The sequence below is a fragment of the Python bivittatus genome, unplaced genomic scaffold, assembly GCF_059951505.1.
Source record: "Python bivittatus isolate LINGU-HERP-01145 unplaced genomic scaffold, Pbiv_v1 ctg000000_np1212, whole genome shotgun sequence".
NCBI lineage: Eukaryota > Metazoa > Chordata > Lepidosauria > Squamata > Pythonidae > Python > Python bivittatus.
The window spans coordinates 6,242,198-6,266,868 of NW_028277028.1; the positions used below are offsets into that span (position 1 = coordinate 6,242,198).

The 24,671-nt window shown below is 39.2% G+C and overlaps 1 protein-coding gene across 2 annotated transcripts in view; it reads right to left on the reverse strand.

The window, feature by feature from the left end:
• Positions 1–24,671, reverse strand: part of TANC2 (tetratricopeptide repeat, ankyrin repeat and coiled-coil containing 2) — a 352,683-nt gene that overhangs the window by 139,287 nt on the left and 188,725 nt on the right. For both annotated transcript variants that reach the window (XM_088141581.1, XM_088141538.1), the window contains exon 5: positions 9,822–9,932. In XM_088141581.1, the coding sequence (XP_087997707.1) occupies positions 9,822–9,932 (111 nt within the window). The remainder of the gene's footprint in view (positions 1–9,821; positions 9,933–24,671) is intronic.

Below are 24,671 nucleotides of genomic sequence, written 5' to 3' on the forward strand. Positions count from 1 at the left end.
CTGACAGGGTAGAATGGACAGACGGGGACACAGAGAAGTGGGGGGAATTACGAAGGAGCCTGGTGACGGCCCCGGCTCTGGCTCTACCGAACTTGGCCCCCCCCTTTCACCTATACGTTACAGCCCATGGGGGAACTGCCATTGGAGTGCTGACTCAGAGACGGGCTGGGAAATATCAACCAGTGGCCTTCCTGAGCAAAGCCCTAGAACCAGTGGTGAGGGGATGGCCGACTTGTGTGCAGGCAGTGGCTGCCGCTGCTGTGCTAGTGACAGAAGGGAAAAAACTCACTTTTGGGAGCCCCGTGATTGTCCATTCGCCCCATCAGATCTTAAGTGTGCTTAGTCAGCAGGCGGCTGCTTGGATGACAGAAGGGAGGATGTTGAAATATGAGACAGTTCTCCGGATAAGTCCTGATGTGGTGGTAGGAACAGACAGGAATTTGAACCCAGCGGAGTTTCTTGCGGGGGAGCGGAAAGAATGGGAGCCGGCGGAGCACGAGTGCTCCACCCTGTTGCAGCTGCAAACAAAGACCCGGGAGGACCTGCAGGCGGTCCCGCTGGAGGAGGGTGAGGTCTGGTTTGTGGATGGGTCTAGCCGAGTAGAGCAGGGACAAAGGAAGTCAGGATATGCGATAGTGACGGCGGAGGGAGAGACAATAGAGAAGGGGGCACTACCAGCGGACTGGTCGGCTCAGCTGTGTGAAGTGCACGCTTTGAAACGGGCACTAGAGTTGGGAAAGGGAGTGTCCCTCACCGTCTACACAGACTCGCGATATGCCTGGGGAGTAGTGCACACTTTCGGGAAAATTTGGCTGGAACGGGGTTTACTCACAGCTGCTGGAAAGGGAAGGTTGCAGGGAGGAAGCAGGTCATTGGGTTATAATTGAGGGGACCCCAGTAGTGAGCCGTGCTGACATGAGGGGGATGGTGGAGAAACTGCACGAAGGGTCTCATGGGGGGTGCAGGCTTTGGTAGACACTGTAAAGCTGTGGGAAGGGCCAACGGGGTGTTGAAGCAACATCTCACCAAACTGGGGCTGGAAACAGGGCTACCTTGGACAAAGACACTTCCGGTTGCCCTGCTTCGAATGCGGACAGCCCCTCGCAAGGATGTGGGGGTCTCCCCATTCGAGCTGATGATGGGAAGACCTTTCCTGGCTCCAATGGGAGAGCCTATCCCCGAGCTAAAGGATGCCTTCCTGAGAAAGTATCTCTTGGTACTGTCACAATCTCTCTTGTCTCTAAGAAAACAGGGACTCCTCGCTCAACGGCCCCCTTGCTGAAAGACCAACACCCCCACAAGCCAGAGGATTGGGTCCTGATAAAGACGTGGAAGGATGAGAAGCTGAAGCCGTCTTGGGAGGGACCATACCAAGTTCTCCTGACAACTGAATCAGCGGTTCGGACCTGACAGGGGCCCGACCATGGACTGCCCAACCGGGAGACGGACTCAAAGTAAAACTTAAAAGGAACTGAACTAAGGCAGGGGAGGAGATGACCAACATAAAGGCGTAGAATTGGCACAGACAGCTTTGATCACTGGGGATGATCCCCGTGGGGGGGGGATGTTCTATCATTTTGGGTCTTCTCCCATACCAAGACCCTGGACTAATCAAAGGCAAATGGCTCTAAATCTCTTGGGGATAACCAATGCAACTCAATGTGTATATTTCAACAATACCCAGAACCATACCCCCCCATTGCCCTCAAAAGGTCCTGCTTTCACTTGTGGAGGGGTCTATAATATCCCTTACGCCTCAACCCCTCTATACCTACCTAAAGGTTTCTTTTTGTTATGTGGACATGAAGCTTACACCTATGTTCCAGCCTATAGTTCAGGGGGCCCTTGTGCCATAGGGCGCCTGACCTCTCTATATGCCCTGCCTCCAATACAAGCGCACCCATCAAAAGAAAAAAGAAAAAGGGAGCTGCCATCTGATTGTGAGAGTGATGTGACACTCTTGTCTGAAACAGAAGCCATGGCTCTGGCCCTCTCCTTAGTAGGGGTTCCTGCACTAAGCGGAAGAACTTACCTGGACCTAAGGAAGGTGGCCTGCCTCCTGGCTAAAAGTGTCAACCTTACATCCTCTCTCATTGCAGCCCTCACTGAAGAAGTCACTGAGATCAGGAGGGTGGTCATTCAAAATCGGATAGCTATAGACTATCTCCTATTAAGGGCAGGACAAGGCTGTGAATCTTTTCAAGGTCTTTGTTGCTTTAACCTAACCAACAATGAGAATTATATTGAAGCAAAACTAGCCAAGTTGAAGACCTTAGCCTCTCGCATATCCGAGGATCCAGAGGGATGGAATTGGTCGTGGCTCACTAGTTGGTTACCTAACTTTGCTTGGTTAAAACAACTTTCTGTACTAGCCATTGGCTTCATTGCCTTACTGGTCCTAGTATGTTGCTTAATGCAATGCCTCCCTGCTTGTGGGAATTACCTGTCCCAGTGTGTGAAGCCCCGGGTCCGGGACAAGGGAGCAATCCTGTTAGTCAGGTTTGAGGCCCAACAGAGGCGTGAAAAGAAAAAGGGGGGATTGTGAGAAGGCAGGGAGAAGTGAGGGCCTCAAACGAACCATGTTTGCTAGGGGAGAGCGCTGTGCACCATGGGGGGACGGCAGGAGGGAGGATGGGCAGAAGGCACACTCGCACCAGAGTGGAGAGGGACGGCAGGAGGGAGGAAAGACTGCAGGCAAGAGGCACGATCGCACCAGAGTGAAGAGAAACGGCAGGGGGCGGCTGTCGGGTCAAGTGGGGATTGGAATGTGTATTGCGCTGATTGGATTCGGAAAGTGGAATGTCTGCGGTTTTGCGGTTAATTAGCGGCGCTCCGGGGCAGTAAAAAAGGTGAGATTGTGAGCCAAGCCCTCGTAGGAGGGGGAGGACAGATAGGGGGTATAAAAACCTGTCAGACCTTGCTTCGGGGTTCCTCCATTGCTGCGGGAGGGACCCACCTTTGCAAACGTGCCCAATAAAAACTTTTGTCTACTGGATAACCGAACCCGTGTCTGTCGTTTTCTGACATGACTAAAATATTGAATTTTTATTTTTATTACCATGATATATAAATTTGACATATTTATTGTCAAAATCAATTAAAATGAGAAAAAAAACCCTGTATTTTAAAAGGACAGTATGTTCTAATGATCTTGAAAATGGGAAACAGACAGATCTATTAAGGGCTAGGCACTTAATTATTCTGAAGTGGAATAAGAACCTACATTGTTACAGAGAGGAAAAATTAGAAGCAAAGTTTCATTTACAATTCTGTATATAAAGAGCTCTCCCAATTCACTGTTGGAGATAAGGTTTCTGGCAATTATTTTTATTACAACATAGAAGAAAATGGTTGATATCTATGGAAAATTCTACAAAAAAGAGTGGAGAGAAAAGAAGAATATAGTGAAAGAGCAAAAATGCAAACATTAATGCCACAAAAAGCCCTTCCAATATTCTGAAATCTCCAGAACTGTTTTCTTTTACTCTACATTTGCAAGCATACATATGCCAACATAATGAAAACTACCCTAGCAATTCAGATCCTTTGCTCTTTATTCTTCCTTGAACTACAATCTTATTGAAGGTGAGAAGCTGAGTGGAGGAGGTCAAATTCCCTCAAAAGGTATCTTAACATATGGGACTACACTGTTAATATAAACCACTCCTATCACGACTCCTGTATGTTTTACCACTCACCTTCTGCATTTGCACCAAGCCTACAATTTATTAATATTCTAAAATGTTCCTTCAAAAATGATTGTTTCTAAAGCCTTGAATTTTTGCTATATGTCCAATAGAACATTCAAGTAAATAAATTGAGGACAGTCTCCTTCCAGACACAATGTGTAAAAGTTAGATTTCTTTTTCCTGACACTACTTTTCATCAGAACATGATTTCAACTGGAAAATCTGTATTTTTATATTATTTTTTATCTGTGTCCCATGGAAAGAAAATAATTATAAATCACATGTTGATTTAGTTGCCCAAGAACTTTCATCTATAGAAACAGAGTTTTCAAACTGTGAATTGTGAGAGAAGAAATATAAGAAAGATACCACTTTTTATGTGGAAATGTTCTCGGTACACAGGTATCTATCCACATGTGATGAATTAACAAAGTAACTGGGTAAAAATTAGAGATTAGCTTTAATTGCTTGAAAGTAACTGTTGTTCTTTGGGACATTGTTGATATTCATTACATATTGGATCTGTATTTTAAAACTTGTAAAAAAAAATCAGTTAATATATTGGCTTAGCAGAAGCTTTCAGAAAACAGCTGAAAATAGATTATCCTCAGTTCTTCAGATAAAAGCCTTGTCTGCCTGCATTGTGTTCCCTTTGTGCACAGCCTACATGAGGTTGCCAAGCAACTAGTCCAAGTTCAGAGCTGCAGCTAAATAAAGCTTTAACGGGATTCTCACATCTGCAACAGCCTGAAGCTGCTCAAGATACTAAAGAACTTAACTGATGAACAAAAGATTCAGAGCACCTATTGCGTTAAGTCAGGGAATGAAAGTATTTTATTTCTAATAATGCCATTTTTTGCAGACTACATTAGTAGTACTTGTCAAACTCCACAAAGAACTTAAAATCATGTAGAAATTGAGGAAATGATGTCATGCTATGGAAATCCCCAGTCATTTACAATTTGCTCTGATGGGACATTCAAGAAAAGAAAGGGAAAACAAAAGCACATCACACTATAGTTATGTTACTTACCTATGTTTGCAAATCTTTCTGTATGAATCTCTGCAACTGTACAAATTATATACTACAGCTGTCCTGGACAGCAATTATGAAACATTTAATACTATGATTATACTATGAGTCTGACCACTCCCTTAGATGGGAAAGAACAAGAGTCAGCAGCCACCTGTTAAATTCCTTCAGCGAGCAAAGCTCCTAAAAAAAATTGTGCTGGAATGTCAAAAGCACAACTATATCAGGTGAATGAGTTGGTCAGTCAATCATTCCTTTATTATGATCAATGTCCAGAATTCCACTTAAAACAAAATTAAAAAAACATGTAAAATCAAAAGTCAGAAATAAACAGTAATAACTAAATAATCAATATAAAAATCACAGCAAGTTTTACAAAAAATAAAATTTGGCCATATTCAAAGAAACTAAATAATATTAGTCAGCTAACAGCAACAATATAAAACAGATCCAAAAGGCTTGAAAATCTAAAGGGGATATAAAATGGGCAATACAACAATACGGGGATTGTATTTTCAAACACCTCTTCATCACAAAGTCTTAAGAGTAAGGGATTTTCCTAAACTTTCCTCCAAGAACAATTGTCATTAATGCATCACAATGTGCTAGGTTAGTGGTCTCCTAATTTTGTATTGTAATGTTGGAGGATGGTCTGCAAGATGATTTAACTTAGTCATAACAAAATTAATATACAGGTGACAAGATACAGCCCTAACTCCTGTACAGATGGGAATTACTCTGGTGTAATGTACTCTGTGTATTGCATTAAACTTTTAATCTACAATTTTCATAAAGTTTATTTATTAACAAGAGCAAGCATCCATCTACAGTAGAATTTTTAATTTTGTACCACACCCTTAATCTAGAAATAAAATTCATTCATTCATTCTAAATTCATTCAGGCAGTATATACTGCAGATCCACCTTTAACGGTATGTTTTTCAATTAGATGTTGTAAAATTGGGGCATGAAACATCAAACATTCAGCTCTAATGCCTAACTACTCATTAGCAATATATATTCTGAACTGATCCAGTCTAAAGGTTTATTATAAAGATGCTAAACATAATGTTTACATAACATATTTAAAAGACTTAGAGGTCTATAATGAGCAGGTAAATCTCAACTGACTTTTTTATAAATGGCACTATAATGGCTAAGCTCCCCTCCCTTGGAATCTGTGCAGTACAATCTATAAAAGTAACCACAGATGCTATCCCTGGGGCCTATTATTCCAGATTATTACTAATAACTTCAGTGGTGATAAAATCATTGCCTGGGCCTTTGCCTTGCTTAAGATATTTCACCAGCCCTGCTATTTCTGAGCTTGTAACAGGGACCCAGTGTGGAAACGGACTGTCATCAAAGTTCCACAACAAACTCTTCTAGCTGTTCAATGTACACAGTGTCCTAAAGTGAACCTCCCACACTCTCTACTGGTATAAGAAAAGAGAGGCAAAGCGGCCTGGAAACTGGATTAGTAGCTATCTCTGGTCAAAACAAAACTTCAGGTGAATATCCTTTAGTTCTTTCTGGCAGTTTCCACAGAACAGTTGCTGAAAACAAAACATAGTGCACGGCAGGAATTGAAAGTTTAATTTGCTATCCCCTGGCTTGTGGCTCATAGAAGTGTGATAAAGCTTACATATCATTATTATTACATTTAGGAATCGTATCATTATTATAATTTATTGTCCCGCTAACGACAGGGACAATAATAGCAATTTAGCAATAAGCACCAACAGACATAGAGCCAAAAGAAAGCTACTGAGAATCTACATGGAGATTTTGATATGTACTCCAGATATATAACATTTTCTTTTTAAAAATGTAGGAGAATTTATTAAAAAATCACAATGAAGATAAAAACATGATCAATAGTTATAGACTATGAATACTAACTGAAAAAGAAAATCAGAAAATTGAAGGTGTAGAAGAGAAGCATTCCTGCTAGGAAATGAGGATATAGGCAGAGCATGTTCTCATTTAGGATAGGTGTCAGCACCTTACTGACCTTGGCTGATCTCAGAAAAGCTAGACATGACTGAACTTGGTTGATATATACAGTGGTGCTTAAAAAGTTTGTGAACCCTTTTGAGTTTTCAATATTTCTGCATAAACTTGACCTAAAATGTGATCTGTTCTCCACTAGTCCTAAAACTAGATAAAGAAAACCCAGTTAAACAAATGAGTAAAAAAATTATACTTTTTCATTTATTTATTGAGGAAAATTATTCAAAGCTACATAGTTCTGTATGCAAAAGTATGTGAACCTTTGTTTTCAGTAACTGGTGTGCCCCCCCTTGGGCAGCAATAAGTGCAACTAAAAGTTTCCGATAACTTCAAGATAAGGAAAAATATGGCTCATATAAAGATTTGCAGACAAATATGTTTGCACTCCTAGATCCACTGAAACACCTTATTTTGGAGTTAAATATGAAGCATCATACAGCTCTTGATATGATCCCAAACTGTACAGCTGATAACAGTGTTAGAAAACAGGAGAAAGAGAGAAAGAAAAGAAAGGGAAACCAAAACAGGACCACTGTCCTTCCTCATTACTACAAGCTTTATCTACTTCATATCAGACTAAATTACTTTTGCATTATCTTCTTGTATCATCAGGTAGGATATGAGACTGCACTGAACTCCAGTCAATGAATATCAATGGGAGGTTAGCAAAATCTGGTTTCAGTTTTCATAGCGTTAGTATTGGAAGAATAGAAATATAATTCTACAAGAATATAGAATATAGAAACAAAGCACCTAAGGAAATAAACAGTGGAGAATTGATTTGTTGATATCTATTTCTCTTTTTTGAACTCATGCTCAATAATTAAGCTCAATAAGCATAGAAAGTAACCTTTAAAAATATCCTCCATGGGTATTCTTCTCTAAAAGGCATCAACAAATTAGTTCAGGAGAATTCATTGCTAACTCTGAGTAAGATCTTAAAAGCAATTTAATATAAAAGGAATCCAAAGTAAAGTATAAAAGAAGAAAAACTTTCTTGACTATTTATCAGTCACATAACAAATAAAAAGGTAAGGATCAACTCAAAACACTATAGTTCTCTGAACATGAAGTAAGAAACTATTAACCAACCTAGGATCCAAGAATTTCAGAGGAAAAATAATGGAAGCATACTGGCTTGATTCAGATATAGCAAACTATGGTTTGTCATTAGAGTAATTAACCTCATGTGCTCCTTCCTCCCCCTTTTCTTTTAGCAAAATGGAAGAAAAATGAATTTTTACCATTTCTGTTTCTATAACAACAGCCTATTTCATCCAAATGTGATAAATTATGGTTTTGGCAAATCAAAATTTCAAACTAAGATCAAATTATTGTTTGGGACTCTGGTTGTAGGGCAAATTATGATTAGTATAAGCTAGAAAAAAATTGCCAGAACATAAAAGATTTTTTCTCAGCTTTGAGAATCTTGACTTCCATCATTACAGAGTATCTTCTTCGTTGACAGAGCTGCTCTCTAAATTCACCGTAGTTGATTATTGTAGAAAAGCAGAGCAAAACAAATATTATAGAAAATAAGACACTAGTTAGAAAATAAGACTTGGAATTGCATGCTTTTTAAAATTTTCACATTTTGCTGTGATACAACAAGATAAAATTAATCACATAATTAAACCTCTACAATTCTATTAATTATTTTGTACACTTGAATCAAACTCACAAAACAATTCAGGTTATAACTTGGGTTTGTTTGTTTTTTCAACTGCAACACTTCCATTTTTAATTTTATTCAGTTAGCATCTTTCTATGTTAGATATTTACAAAACAAGATATAAATGGACAAGGAAAACTGATTTTAAGTAAGCTTGTACTGTAATACTAAAGAGTATGTCATGTACACACACACACACACACACACACACATTCCTTCTACTAATATACTCAAGAGTAGCTTCCAGAGATGTTGCTGAATTTTTTATTTGTTGCTATTTATACCATATTTTTCTATTCTAGTGTGTACTTCAGGACAACATAACATACCTTAAGGATGTTATAAAACTAAGTGTGTTCAATTTTTGATAGAATAGTAAAGAGAATATTCCAGAAAATTCAATAGCAGCAGCATGACAGAGTAAACATTCTGGGATAGCAAAAGAGCAAGATTTCTGAAGTTCCCCTTAATCCTGGGTCTATACATACATAAATTTTCTATTTGTATTACATTGTTATTTTTTTTCTTTTAATTCTCAACTCTTCAGAAAACTAAGGAATTGCTTGAACTTGTTAAACAGGAAGATAATTTTTATGAACAATTATGGCTTTAGCGCTACTCATTTCTGTACTTCAGAGACTGAGTAGGGAAATGACTGAACTACTACGCATGATAATAAACAAAGTCCCCAAGAAGCTTCAGGAATTCAGTCTTTTTAACGCGTATCTTATTCTTGCAGATGGTTTAGAAGTCACCCGCAATATCAAGCTGACAGGTAAACGATAGAAAACCAATCATGGATCGTCCACCCAGGGGTCACTACCTTGTGATCTGTTTTATTTTTGTACTTCCCTCTTCCTGATTTTCCATTACCATTTTGAAATATATTTGCTCAAAAGTATCTGTTCATAAGATAAAATTACCAATGGAAGAAACTCCTGATAATCTTTCTAAAGGTTTCTTAAACAAAGGAGGCTAAAAATAGAATAAAACTGCTTTGCCTTTACTTTCAGCAACAGTGTTTCATGTCTAAGGAAGCTTGACCTACAAGCTCCATGGAGTCCCCGTAATAACTCTTAGTCTCCCAGAGAAATATGTATCTATGCACTAACTAAATAAATATCCACACCTTAGGCTGTCCAAGACATATTGTTATTTGTAAAATAGTTCCAATTTTGAAAAGCTTTAATTTAAATCTGTAAGGCATCAAGTATTAAGTTAGCAACTATTTGCCAAAAATAAAACTGCCACTTCTGACAATCTATCTGCTAGAAATAAAAACTGCCAGCTCTCAGGTTAAAAAAAAGGTGCCAGAAAGCCTATCATCAGGTCCAAGTAATGCAAATCCTGAAGAACTGAAACAGATCTGCCTTCTCCCTTTCAGACTGCAAAGGCATTCTGCATGCATGCTTACCAGGACAGTAGGCATCAAGGTCCAGTTTTGGTGTTGAATTGAGTGTTGGTGAGCCAAGCTCAGATTCTGGAATTCGAGGGCTCTCAACAAATTTTGCTTTCCTCAGTGGAGCTTAAGAGAGAATAGAAAGAGAGGACATGAATAATAGTACACTAAACAGCTTATGAAATCAGTTAACAATATCAAACTTAGATCAGCTCCACTTTTTATTTTTTTATGTCAAAAGGAGGAACTATCCATTTTACAGAAAAGAGATGGCCCACCCAAACAAGTTTAAACTACTGCACAATTTCTCAAAACATCTAGGTAAAGAATTATTCACATTAATTTTGTTCAATGAGTTTTGCTTGTAAATATGTGCTAGAATTTCATTCCATAGATAGTGTTCCTTGCATATCCATAGCTTCTCTGGAACAATTATGCAAAGATTCCAAGAATATACACAAATAATGGGAATGACCCATCTTCCACTGGGATCTAGAAAATCTAAATTTCACTGCCAATTTTATAGTTTCTTGGAGCAAATTAGTTACTTGCCGATATAACTGTATCTAAATATATCATCTAATGCAAATCCCACCTCACAAAAAAGCCATACAGATATGTGACTATACAACTCCTAGCAGCATGGGACCTAAAGTGGGCAGAATAATCTCTTTTCACTTCTTTCTGCCACTCCATTTTCTTTCTCTCTTCCTGATATATGCTATTGTCTCTCTATTATTCGTTTCCTTTCCTTGTCAGGTCACTGGGCAAAGAGAGACAGGGAGAGATTGAGTTTGATTTTGCTGAAGTTTAAACTGCTTATTTAAAACTCTGTTGTATAAGTCCTAGAGCTGCATGTTTCCCAATCCTAAATATGCTTAGAACTACAACACACGTTGAAGCAAAATAGATGGAAAGCTTGCCCGAAAAAGTAATTTTGCTTGTTTCTTACATAGAAACTAATAACAGACAACACTGGGTTTAGTATTTTTCTGTAACTTTTATTGCTCCACACCTTTTACTGATTTGTTATCCTGTGGCCCACTGCAATATAGTGGTACCTCGGGTTACGAACGCCTCTGTTAATGAACTTTTCGGGTTACGACCAGCTCCGGCGGCAAAAATTTACTTCGGTTTGCGAACTCCGCCTCAGGGTACGAGTAGGATACACGGCCATTTTCCCTCCTGTGACACGTGGTCTGCGGCCATTTTCCGCCCCTGACATGTGGTCTGCGGCCATTTTTCCGCCCGACACGTGGCCCGTGGCCATTTTTCTGCCCCTGACACATGGTCTGCGGCCATTTTTCTGCCCCTGACACGTGGTCCGTGGCCATTTTTCCACCCCTGACATGTGGTCCGCGGCCATTTTCCGCCCCTGACACGTGGTTGTAGGGAGGGGGACTCTCCCTCCAAGCAATAGCCGCCTCCCTGTCCTCCACGCCAGAACGGATTAACGGTAATTACATTGAACCTTATGGGGAAATTTGCTTTGGGTTGCGACCAATTCGGGTTGCAGCCAGAGTCATGGAACGAATTAAGTTCATAAACCGAGGTTCCACTGTATATTATTGCTATCTACCCCTCCCTTCATCGCTAAAATATTTTGCCATTTTTCCTGTTTTAAAATATTTTATATAGAAGATCATTTATCTTTTCTTATAGAGGCATAAATCCATGTATACTACCTAAGTGTATGAAAGGGGGATGGAATAGATGTCAGATTTAAAATAAAGGGCATCATACTATAATATAATTTTAAGTGGCAACAAACAGCCATTCTTTCATGTTTATCTATTAACGTGGAGATTTCTATAAAAGATTTCTATAAAAAGCAATGCAGTTTATGTAGAAATAAAACAGTTCCATATACTGCAGAGATGTGCACCAGATTCTAATAATCTATCCTTTCATATTTTCATGAGAGTAGAGCATAGTATGTCAATCACTAGATTCATTTCAAGAGGGACAGATAAATTTCTTAAAGTGACAGAGAGATGGAATAGACCTCTCATTTATTTATTTAAACTCAATTGATTTATATTGCTGCCGATCTCACAGATGTACTGTAACTCTGGGCAGCTTACAATAAAAATAGGTAAAAACTAAATAAACACATACAGTACAAAAAATAAAAGCACAGCAGCTGGGATCATAAAGCAACCCTTAGCATAACTAGAAGACGGGCTTCTGCACATATCAGGAAGGCTTTCCTTTTGGGCCCTGCCAGCCAATACTACGTAGTTGATGGGATCTGGAATGTGCCCCTTCGACTGGATCAGGTAGAAATAATAGGGAAGAGACAGTCCCATAAGTAACCTGGTCCCAAGCTATGAAGGGCTTTAAAGGTGAGTACCAGCACCTTCAACTGCACCCAGAAGCACTTTAGAAGCCAATGCAGCTCTGCAGGGCAGTGGTGTCACATGTGCCATATAGCCAGTGCCATTAACTGCCCATGCTGCCACATTTTGCATGGCTGAAGGTTCTGAATACTCTTCAAGGGCATCCCCATGTAGAGCACATTGTAGTAGTCCAGTCTGGAGGTCACAAGTGACCATGAGCAGGGCCCCCTGGTCTAGGAACGGACACAACTGACGCACAACCCAAAGTTGTGCAAAGGCCCTCCTAACCATGGTTGCCACCTGCTCCTCAAGCAGGAGCTGGAAGTCCAGGAGGTCCTGCAGATTGCACACCAAGTCTGTCTGAGGCAGTGCTACCCCAACCAGGACCAAAGAGGAAAGGTCCTTGGAACCAGGAGGTCCAAAAACCCAAAGCCACCCAGTCTAGCTTTGGTTGAGCTAAAGCCTGTTGCAGCCCATCCAGGCCCCCACAGTCTCCAGGCACCGAGACAGAACCTCCATGGCATTATTCAGATGACCTGAAGTGGAGATAGAAAGCTGAGTATCATTAGCATACTAATGATACCTCAACCCAAACCACTGGATGACCTCACCCAGCGGCTTCATGTAGATGTTGAACAGGAGGGGAGAGAGTAGCAAAGCCCTGTGGTATCCCACAAAGGAAGTGCTGTGGGCAGGACCTCTCCCCTCCATCAACACTTACTGAAACTGACCCCGGAGGAAGGAAGAGAATCAGCACAGCACAGTGCTGCCCACCCCCAACTCCTAGAGCCAACACAGAAGGATACCATGAACATAGGTATTATGAGGCTGCCAAGAGATCAAGAAGAGCAAGAATCAATGCAGCACCCCTATCCCGCTCCTGCCAGAGGTCATCTAAGAGTGCAATCAATGCCATATCAGTCCCATACACAGGCCTGAACCCTGGCCGAAAGGGTACAGACAATCCACTTCTTCCAGGGTCCTCTGAAGCTGAAACACAACCTTCTTTTCTACAAGCTTCCCTAAAAAGAGAAGGTTGGACACTGCATGAAAATTGTCCAGAATGGTAGGATCCTGCAATGGCTTCTTGAGGAGGGGATGCACCACCATATCTTTGAGAGATGGTGGGACCATGCCATCTCTCAAAGAGAAATTAACCATCGCCTGGACCCAGCCACACATCCCCTCCTGGGCAGCATTAACCGATCAGGATGGACATGGATCTAATATAGAGATGGCCAGATCAAACTCCTCCCAAACTCCTCCCAAACAATTAAGACAGCCTCAGCTCCTGCAGCCTCCACAGGATCTGCTTCAAGGCCAGAGTCCAACAGAGCAGATCCTATGGACTTAATCAGATGCCTAGCATATTCCTTACAATGACCCTGCAGAAGGATCCCCGACCATTCCCTCCCAGGTGGGCTTGGGTCATCCGAAACAGGTGGACAGCTGCTGGATAGCTATCCATGGATGCAATAAGGGGAGAGAATACTGATGTTTTGCCACCCTTACCAGCATGAAGTAGGATCTAATAGTGCTCTAGCCTGTGTTCAATCAAGTTCGCTCCCTGTCATCCTCCAGTGATACTCTTGGTGTTTCTTCTCCTGCTTCATTCCCCTTAGATCCTCCATAAACCAGGGGAAGTTCCAGGAACCCTGGGAGAAGAAAGAGCACTCAGGCATAATCCAATCAGAGTCCAAGCTGTCCTCTCATTCCAGGCAGCTTCCAGGGCTTTGATCGGAGTGTGCAGCAGACCCTCCAGAACAACCCCAAGCTCCCTCTGGAACCCAGTTAGGTCCATTAGTCACTGAGGGCATACTGATCTAACAGATCCAGCCACTCTGCAATGGGGAGTGGCAACAGAGAACTGCTGGGTTGGCACAGAGTTATCTGACCATGACAGGGGAGAAACTTCTGGCTCCCCCAAGTCCAGATCACCTGACAGAAAAATCAGGTCAGGCATATGATCATTGTTATGCATTGAACCCTGGGTGATTTAGGACAGGCCCATGCCTGTCATGGTAGCCATGAACTCCTGAGCTACCTCCAATCCCGCAACCAGAGCAGGCACATTGAAGTCTCCCAAGTCCAGAAGTCTGGAGAACTCCGCCGCCAGCCTAGCCACACAATCAACAAGCTCAGGCAGGGAGGTTGCTACACAGCTGGGAGGCTGATATAATAGCAACAGCCCCAACTGAACCCTAGAGCATTTTCTAAGTTAGCTGAGTAAAGTCTTGGGAAATAGGTGGTCTATGAATTTTAATAAGTAAATAAATGACACCCGAACTGGCAAACTTAAATCAAGTTCCACGTTTTTTCTTATACTGCTTCCCAATCCAGATATTATTCCTCCATGAAATCAACCATGATATTGCCAATATGCTAAAATGTTTAAATTGCATTGACAGCTAGCACAAATTTACACTTCTCACCACCTTTGTCCTTTTCTTCCTTGCCTATGAAAGGTCAGCATCTTGTCATTAATATTGCACTGAATTTGTTTTGCCATTTTAAAGATATACTCAACAAAATGCAGAACACTGAAGTGTGCATTTGTAGATCCCTATATTTTGCAATGAATTTTTCTAACAGACTGTGTTTCATTAATTAATCTTAGTAAGGTTAGTTAGACTACTGTTGTGAATTGCAAGTATTTTGTCAATATGATTATGGAATAATCATGATTTAAGTAACAATGATGAATTACTATACTAATGTGTTTGGTGCATTACAAAGGGTTAGATACTGTAGTAGGAGCATGCAAGCATTTGAAAGAGGTGTTTCTTTTCAAAGCATGTTAGCTTGAATGAAACATGTCTCTCTGAAGCATTAAAGCAACAATATCTTTTATAAAAACTCTGCAGTGTAGAAGGTTGTCAACAAGTATGGGTGCACACATGGACGAGATTTCTGCTGGGACTCTCAGTGAAGTAGTGTCTGTGAATATACACACAACTGGAAACAGAAGAGGACAGCTTTCAAAGCATCTGAGTAAGCCTTCTGAAGAATGCAGTTGCTATGATGCTTTCAAAAGAGATACATTTATGCTGAAGTGCTTTGCAAAGGATATCTTTCAAATGCTTTGCACAACCCTGTAAGAAAACATGTAGATAACATGTTTACAGCAGAGCTGTACAAAACATTCTGAACATGAAACACTACTTGTTCCAAAATTCTGTCCTGAACTCAGGAGAAATGGAGATGTCCTTTCATGTTTTTTCAACTATTTTTATTTTCCATGACTAGTTAGGGTTTTGTTTGTTTTAAAGCTCCAAGTCACTAAGATTTTACAGAGTATGTCTCCATTATAAACCTAATTATAAATAAATAATTAATAAACATGATCTGGCATAGTTTCACCTTTGTTGTCTTTGGACAGAATTCAAGGGAGTTGTGGGGTGGGGTATGGGAAAATCAGTTAAGCATATACCCTGAGAGTGAGAGACCTTTGGATATAAGTACAAAACTGATACCTAATAGTAAGTTTATTGCATGTGCGTTACAGATAATTCCTCTGATGATGAGCAAATGCCAAAAATATGCTTTGCTTATTTACTGAGTATTGCAGCATGGAAAAAGGCAATAATTTGCATTTAGGAAGAAGCCTAAAGCCAAAAGCAGAACTTTGTATTTTTACTGTTGCTGTACTATAACATGGATTGTACTGTATTGCTTTCAGTCCCTTCCACAAGCAACGCCATGTGATGGAACCCAGGAAGCATGCCTTCTCTGTCAAGGTGTCTGCCCTGTGAATCAGCTTAACCTCCAAAATTCAGAAGACCCAACCCCGTTGGGCTTGAAAACGTGACTTTTCCTACAGGAGCTGGACCAGGGGACTGAGTGAATCTGATTCTGAGATATGTTTTTAAGAGGTGCTTTATGGAGTTGAGTAACTGTTATCACTTGCTAGTTGTTTTGTTTTTGAGGTTTGATATTTTTATTTGCTTTTATATTTGTTATAAGCTGCCCAGAGTTGCTTTGAATTGGGTCACCATAAAAATAGAAGGAATAAACAAACAAACAATTTACAAAAGAATGAAAACTATTAATGAAGCTTGGCGCTGGGAAAGTGAAACTACTTGACTACCATTTTGCTAAAGCTTGGTTAAAATTGCTTCTTTTTGTTTTTTAAGTCAGGCATACTTTAGAATTATCTTGCACTAACAGTGGCACCTACTTTCCAGTAGAAAATAAGATTGCTACTGACCCATGAATCACAAAGATCATGAAGAATTTGTTGGTTATCCATAATTCTGTTGTTTTTTTTTGAGTGGTTATCTGCGTATTCAAACAATCTTCCTGCCTGCCCTTCTACAGGTACCAGATACTCCTATTATTCTGCTATAAAGGTCTTAAGGGAACAGCAGAGAAAGGCAGTGACTGTGCCAAGGTTTATGCACAATGGCAGAGAGACTTTCCGCATAAAAATATAACTGTTCTAGAAGTGCATCTTATTCCCAAACCTCAATTCCTGTTTAGCAGCTTTACATTACTTTAAGTTAGCTAAAACTCCTTACTGGTACAGTGGTACCTCGGGATACGAACGCCTCTACTAACGAACTTTTCGGGTTACGACCAGCTCCGGCCGCAAAAATTTACCTTAATGTGCAAACTCAGCCTCGGGGTACGGTAATTTTTCCGCCCTGACACGTGGTTCGCGGCCATTTTTCCACCCCTGACACATGGTCTGTGGCCATTTTTCCGCCCCTGACACGTGGTCCGCGGCCATTTTCCCACCCCACCGCGTGGCGCCCGGCCATTTTCCCGCCCCGCTGTGCGGCGCCCGGCCGTTTTCCCACCCCGCTGTGTAGCGCCCGGCCGTTTTCCCGCCCCTGACGCGTGGTCCACGGACGCCAGAACGGATTAACGGTAATTACATTGAACCTTATGGGAAAATTTGCTTCAGGGTGCGACCAAATTCGGAGGGCAGAACGGATTAACCGGATTTACATTGAACCCTACGGGGAAATTTGCGTCGGGTTACGACCAACTCGGGATACGCCCAGAGTCACGGAACGGATTAAGTTCGTATCCCGAGGTACCACTGTAAATGTGAGCAGGTCTGGTTTTGAGATCATAGATATGCTGTATTGAGATTCCTCACAAGAATAAGATATATTCTGACAAAGAAATAAATTATTCCTGCCCATTCCCAAATGTACACTAACAAAGAAGTGCAAAACAGCATATGCTAACCAGTATATAAGCAAAAATACTCAAATGCAGATGGAACCCTATCAATCAATCCATCAATAAATCAGTGGCATTTTTTTATTCAATGATAAAATTTACTATTTTGACTGGCACCTTATTTCATACTTATTTGCCTCCAGAAAATGAGGAAGAGCAGGTGAATATCATTGGTTTCATCAAGAACCCAAACTAGTTTTGTCCATACAATCAGCAACTCTGCTTGGAATTAAAGAAATTTGTGTATGGGATATGTATATATGTTCAAGAAAGATGATGTATATACAGGTAGTCCTCGACTTACGACCATTCATTTACGACTGTTCAAAGTTATGACAGCACTGAAAAAAGTGACTTACAATTGGTTTTCACACTTATGACTGTTTCAGTGTCCCCATGGTCACATGATTGTGATTTGGGCACTTGGCAATCATCGCATATTTACGATGGTTGCAGCGTCCTACCGTCACATGATCACCATTTGCAACCTTCCTCAGCTGGATTCTGAGAAGCAAAGTCAATGGAGAAGCTGGCAGGGAAGGTAGCAAATCATGGCCATGTGATCTCACTTAACAACCGCAACAAAAAAGGTCGTAAAATCAGGTGCGGTCATGTGATGCCTCACTTAATGACCGCACTGCTTAACGATGAATTTTCTGGTCCCTATTGTGGTCATAAGTTGAGGACTACCTGTATGTGTGCATTTATGCATATACAAAATGCTTGTAAATAAGCAATGGAGTTATTAATTCATTTTACCAAAGCTAAATCCAAACCAGTTATGATTCTTTTACTAGCTTTCAAGTAAAATACAGCCTGAATTCTTTGCAAGTACAGAGAATCAAATGAATAGTTCTTTAGTTTAATACTCATATTAGACTATTAGAGGGGGCAAAAAAAAGTCAGTCTTTGTTGTTGTTGTTGATGTTTCTTTGTTTGCAGGGACTTGGGGTCTTAAACTAACACATATGTATTAAGCCTCACAGAAGTTTTACAAACCTATTTCATTTTTCTAAATGCCTCAAAAATCACATTAAAAAATCTATGGTTTTGCTGCCAAAATTCAGCAGTGAGATCTTAAGGGCTATGGAAGTTACATGCAGAGGGACCCAGCAGAAGGAAAAATATTGCTTGCACAAGTTATTATGGAGAAAAATGCAGGAAATAGCTATCTGAGTTTATGTGTTTATTTAATTTCTATGCTACCTGACTCCCAATGATCCTGGATAGCTCACAAGTAAAAATATTTTTAAAAATAAAATAAAATAAGAAAAAAAAAGAATAAAAGAGAGCAAAATGACAGAAACTAGACATGAATGGAAAACAGAAACAGACCCACACAATCCAAGGGGGCTTTACTCACCCTCGCTAAAGGCCTCCCTTGCTAAAGAAGTTGAGGTAGCTATCCCTTATTTTGAAGAATAGGTAACATTCTTGGAATAAATATAAACAATTGTATTAGAATTCATATACTATAGAAATATCGAACTTTTGGTATCTTGGTTCCAAAAATCAGTAATAAGCATTGTATGAACAGGCTTTAATTTTATAAGCACCAGTTTTTGAACACCACACTAATTTTGATCTGTCTTTAATATTATTAAACCATATCCTCAAAGTCTCCCATTATGGTTCACAATTTTGTTTATAGTAACCTAGTATAGCTAAGTAGGTCAGTGAGAAAAAGGAACAGATAATAACAATAATAAAAGAATCTATTCTGCTATGACAGTCCTCATTCTGGTAAAAGAATAAATTACAATTATTGTCAGAGAAAAATAATTGAAAGTAGAGAACAGGAGGGAAGAAGGAGATTTTGTCTTTTACTAATACTGAACTTTGTCAGTGATAACATAGAAAGTAACCAATCAAAACCTATTTGACAAAAACAAGTGTAGAAGTAGGTTCTGTACAGAGAAAACTGGGTAAGGGAAACTGAATTTAACAGAAAAGAAATGTAGCTCAGTAGCAAATCCCCAGTTCAAAATTCATATGATCTTTTCAACACGCATACAATCTGAGGTCCTTTCTTCTTCGGGAGGAGTCTGACACCATAAAAATATTAGACAATACAATTTAATGAACTAATTGGACTAATTGGACTTAGGAGAAAATGATGAAATTGACTGTTTTACTCTTGTCATCTAATTCTTCTCTCATCCAGATTTCTAAATGGTAAACTCATGTATAGGACAATGTAACCAGATGATGCCAACCAACATATTTGTCACATAAATAATTTGTTCATAAATAGAAAATGGTATACAAATATTGAATAAATGCAGGTATTTAAACCCAAATATCATCTTAGCACATCCACATATGTCCAGGTTTATATAGCATAGGAAGAGAAAAATAGGTACAAAGTCATCAGAGAAGGTGTTTCCAGGAATTGCTCGGTAAGTGGCACTTGGCATTTTTTTATATCCACCAAGCTATAAAAATAATGACCTTTCATTACTGGAATTTTATTACTAGTATTTCTATGTTGCTGTATTCCAAAATGGTTCCAAGCAGCGTACTAAAGAAATTGAGCATAGAAAAACAACAAAAAAGCAACAAAATATCTTAAAATAAAGCTAATCAGCAAAGGTAGATCTTAAAAGAAAACCTAACTTTTACCGTGTTGTAATTTAAGAAAGAAAAGTAAGCAGGCAGACAGGCCCCCAGCAAAACTGGTAATTTCAGGATTATAATCTCTTGCCACAATAGGACTATAAATCATATATAGGTAGCAGTGAAAAAGGTACACCAGGAAAAGCAGTTTCATGACTAATTACCTCATTTCTAATGAAGAATATTTGGCTCAATTTATGATTTAAATATAATGTTGGTCCTGATTAGCTACATTTTGAATAAATGCAACTACTGATATTCTCATATAGTCATACAATATATGCTAACGTTTTTTTAAAACCTGGATGTTTAGAAAACATGACAAGAAAATAAGCTTTACAATACAAGAAGCAAATAAAACAGGTTATACCACAGAAAATCAAAGGGACTATACACTGAGGAACATAGGGGATGAGATAGGAATGCCTGGATCCAAATAGAAAAGAAATTTACTAGTAAAAATAATCTATGCTATTGAAACAACTGATTTTGTTCATTTACAGAGAGATTAATCAGATGTAATATTTTATCTAATTTTATTTGATATAGTCATTGGACTAATCAATAAACTAAAAACTAAAAACAATAGACTTTGATAAAACACACTAAATTTCTACAGTATTTTACATTATTTCCCTAATAAAATAATTAGAATGTAAATGAATGCAAATGACAACATTGGCAACAGATTTGGAGAGAAAGAAACTTGTTTTTCCCAGATCTACCTTTCACAATGGGACAGAAGCAGAGAGAATTCCACCAAAGTTGTTTCATGGCCAGACAACCAGGAATAAAGCCTTTTTCCCTGTATACTGCACCAATTAGCTAAACCTTGGAAATTGGTGTCAGAAAACTATATGATCCTCAAAAGACTTCCACTATCAAAAAAAACACAACTGCTTCCTATCAGATGCAGATGTTCTACACCAATACACTCAGTAAGGATTTATTGGTTTGAAGGGTCAGTGGGATTATTCATGAGATAGAAATTCTTTTTGGTTTTTCCTTTTTCTCCCATCTCTTTCACCTTTTCAATTTGCAGGAAATAGAAAACTCACTGGCAGGTCCCCACTGTAAGTCCTGATACCCACAGTTTTTTTAAATTTGGTTTTTCATATTTTTAATTTCAAGTTATTTTATTATTTTTAATAGTTGGCCATTTATGATTTTATGTTAAGTAGTTCTGTCAATAGACTTCAGTATATTTTTGTTACAAATATGTTGATTCATTTTCCTTTTTTTTTTTACTCTTTATTTTTATTATGCCTTAGGTTACTTATTGATAAAAGGGTTTTTAAAATAATGAATTACGTAATGTTTAATAAGCTGCACTTTACATGGGGCTGCCCTTGAAGACCATCCAGAAGCTACAGCTGGTCCAGAATGCAGTAATGTGAACAACGATAGGGGTGCCACATAATATAAATGTGACCCTACTGCTTCGCGAGCTACACCAGATGTACATTTTAAGGATGTACCCGGAATCTTTTTTTTTCCTTTTGACTATTTTTTTCTATCACACTGTGAAGTCTAAAACTCTCTTATCCCCGTGTATATTTATGTAATCTGTATTATTAGCATAATTATATCATCACACAAATGATGTAAGTTCCCACAATGCTTCACTCTCTGAAATCAAAGACTTTTCTGAATAATGAAAAAACCTTTCCTCCAATCAATTTGTTAAAATGAGTTTCACTGTAAATATGCCATGAATTTATGTACACACTGTTCCCATAACTACTGAAAGATTACTCTTTTTAGTATATCCAAAGTATCAGACATTATGAATATGCACAAAATATATTTGTGCAACCTAGAAACTGTTTAATAAACTTGCGGTTCTCAATTTTTAAGTACTGCTCATTCTTAATGATTAAGTGATATATTTGAAAACATGACAGAAGAAGGAAACAACAAAATTGAAATGGTACTGATTATATTTTTCAGACCTCATATATTAAACCTAGATTTTTCAAGCATTATTTCTACTACAAGTCAGAAAGAGTCTGATAGCACTTTTTGAGACCAACAATTTTACATAAGGTATAACTTTTTGTGAAATGCAGCTCACTTCATCAGATGCATCTACCACAAGCTATTATATAAGATCAATACTGATTTTTTTATTCCTGAATTTCACTATATGTTATTAAAATTCTTCTTGAATTTTATAAATAGCTGTAAAAGAATTGTATTAAACATGATCCTTTCATATTCTACATGCCTGGCTTGTCAGACTTCATGCAGGCACAGTTTCACTCACAAGTCTTCAGATACTTAACAATCTCTCTCCCCTCTGCAGTCAGTAACTAGTTAACAGCGGCAACACTCTGCATGGTTAGATAAGAGCATTATTGCAAACTCCAAAATATATTTATGCAGAAAATCAGCTATTACAGGAATACATGTGAGTGTATGTGTATCTGTGACAGACAGACCAACAGACAGACCCAGGTTTTAGAACCTAGGTCTCTTTCTCATGCCTTTCGTAGTAATAGGGTTTTTTTCAGCTTTTTTTCCTAGACAGAAATAGATGGGGAATCAGCCCCAGGTATACATAGCGATCTTATGTAGTCTGAGGCTCTTTGCTTCACACCTTGCCAGCTTTTGCCTTCACACCACCTCACTTTCTATTTTCTCCTTTCCCTCCTCCTTTGGATCTGGTGGTGTCAGGAGTATCTCCCCTCCACCCTTACCTGGTTGTAAGGACAAAATACTCTGGTTTACACAATAAAGCATCTGCCTGCTTGTTCTAAGAGCTAGAAATGTAGTCCACCTGAACTGGTACTGCTTGAATATATGAAAGTCTGTAAATGTTCCAAATTCTTGTGGTCAGTTTGGACCTTTAGGGTGTACTGCCCCATCAAAGGATCTGGAACCAATGATGAAAAACTTCTGTGAAAGTTAAAAGCTCCTACTTAAAAAAATAACATAGTTCTATTCAACTGGAAGGAAATACTGAGACCAGAATTTAAAGGGGAATCAGCTGTTTTCAAATTGGAGAGAAGATTGTAAGACAGTAATGTAGCCACCGCAGCAAAAATAGAAACACATTTATGGTAAAGATTGGCAAAGCCCTAAAATGCTGCACATTAATGATGGTGTAAGCGATATCCATCTTAATCTGAATGTATCTGAAATCTAAAGTTTCACATACTTTTCCCAACAAAGACAATGAATAAAAGCATGACATGGTGCACTGTTTTGAGTGTCCTCTGTGTAACCAGAATTCTTTATCTATGAATAGATCAAACCCAGACCACAATCTAGATCACAGTACTGCAGAATGATGGATAGTTCTAAGGATTTCTCTCATGCTTGTACTAGCATATTTTGTCCCCTTCTCTCTTTTGTGCCCTCAGTATTGTTTCTAACTTGATTCTTTTTAAAATGAACAACATTTTTCTTTTGTTCTTCATAGCCCAACTCATTAAGTCCAGCACTGGGTGGGGGGAGGCATTTTTCTGGACTTTAGTAAAGAGCTGCTTAGGCAACCAGAACATCCTGAGCCACTCCCTAATTATCCAACCCATCTTAATATAGATCTCAAAGAAATCACCTAGAAATTATGCTACAGTCAGTTACAGTAGTGATGGGTAGAGCATTGGAAGATCATTGGAAGAATCAGGATAGGGACAGATCACCATGGAGAAAATCTACCTATGTGGTCGCTAAGAGTCAACAACAGCTTGATGTCACATAACCAATAAATCAATCTGAATGCAAAGGTAAGAGGGAAGTCCTCGGAAAACCAGGGCTCTGAATTAAATAAATTACAGTTCAATACAGATAGTTCTCAGTTAACGACCAATTGTCCGACGACTATTCAAAATTACGACAGCACTGAATGAGACTTACGACCAGTCCTCAAAGTTGCAGCTGTCACAGCACCCCCGCAACCATATGATCATGATTCAGGCGCTTGGCAACCAGCTCACAATTTCGATGGTCGCAGCATCCCGCAGTTACATAATTGCTATTTGCAACCTTCACTTCTGGCTTCCGACAAGTAAAGTCAATGGGGAAGCCAGCAAGCAGTTGCAAATGGTGACCACATGACATCAGGCTTAATGACCATGCAGGTTCGCTTAATGACTGCAACTGGAATTGCCGGAACTGCTATCATAAGTCAGTGTGGTCATGTAATGTTGCCCTTTATGACCACATAGATTAACGACGGAGTTCCCAGTTCCAATTACCATCATTAACCAAGGACTACTTGTATAAGCAGACAAAGGAGATGCAGTCGTCATTATGAATACTGTGGATTCCATCAAAGGAAGCCAAGAAATAACTCTCTAACACCATATTACAATACAAATACAAATACTGTACAAATACTTTAATGACCAAGTATAAAAAATATACAAGGAATTTGTCTTCGGTGACGAACAGCAAGATCAACGGTGCGTTTGGATAACAACAGAAAATTAATAAACAGTAACAATAACACTGCCCAGTAAAATAACTTTTCCAAAAGAAGAAGCCACTGTCCAGTACATATCAAATCATATAGTATTTAACAGAGCAATGGCACAAGGGAAAAAACTATTCCGATGTCGAGATGTTTTAACATATGGAGCTCTATAGCGCCATCCTGAAGGAAGAAGTTGGAAAAGATTATATCCAGGATGTTCTACCAACTTCTCTCCCCAGATCCCATAGCTACACATCAGAGAGAACTATGCAAGAACCTACAAGACCATATTTACATGGA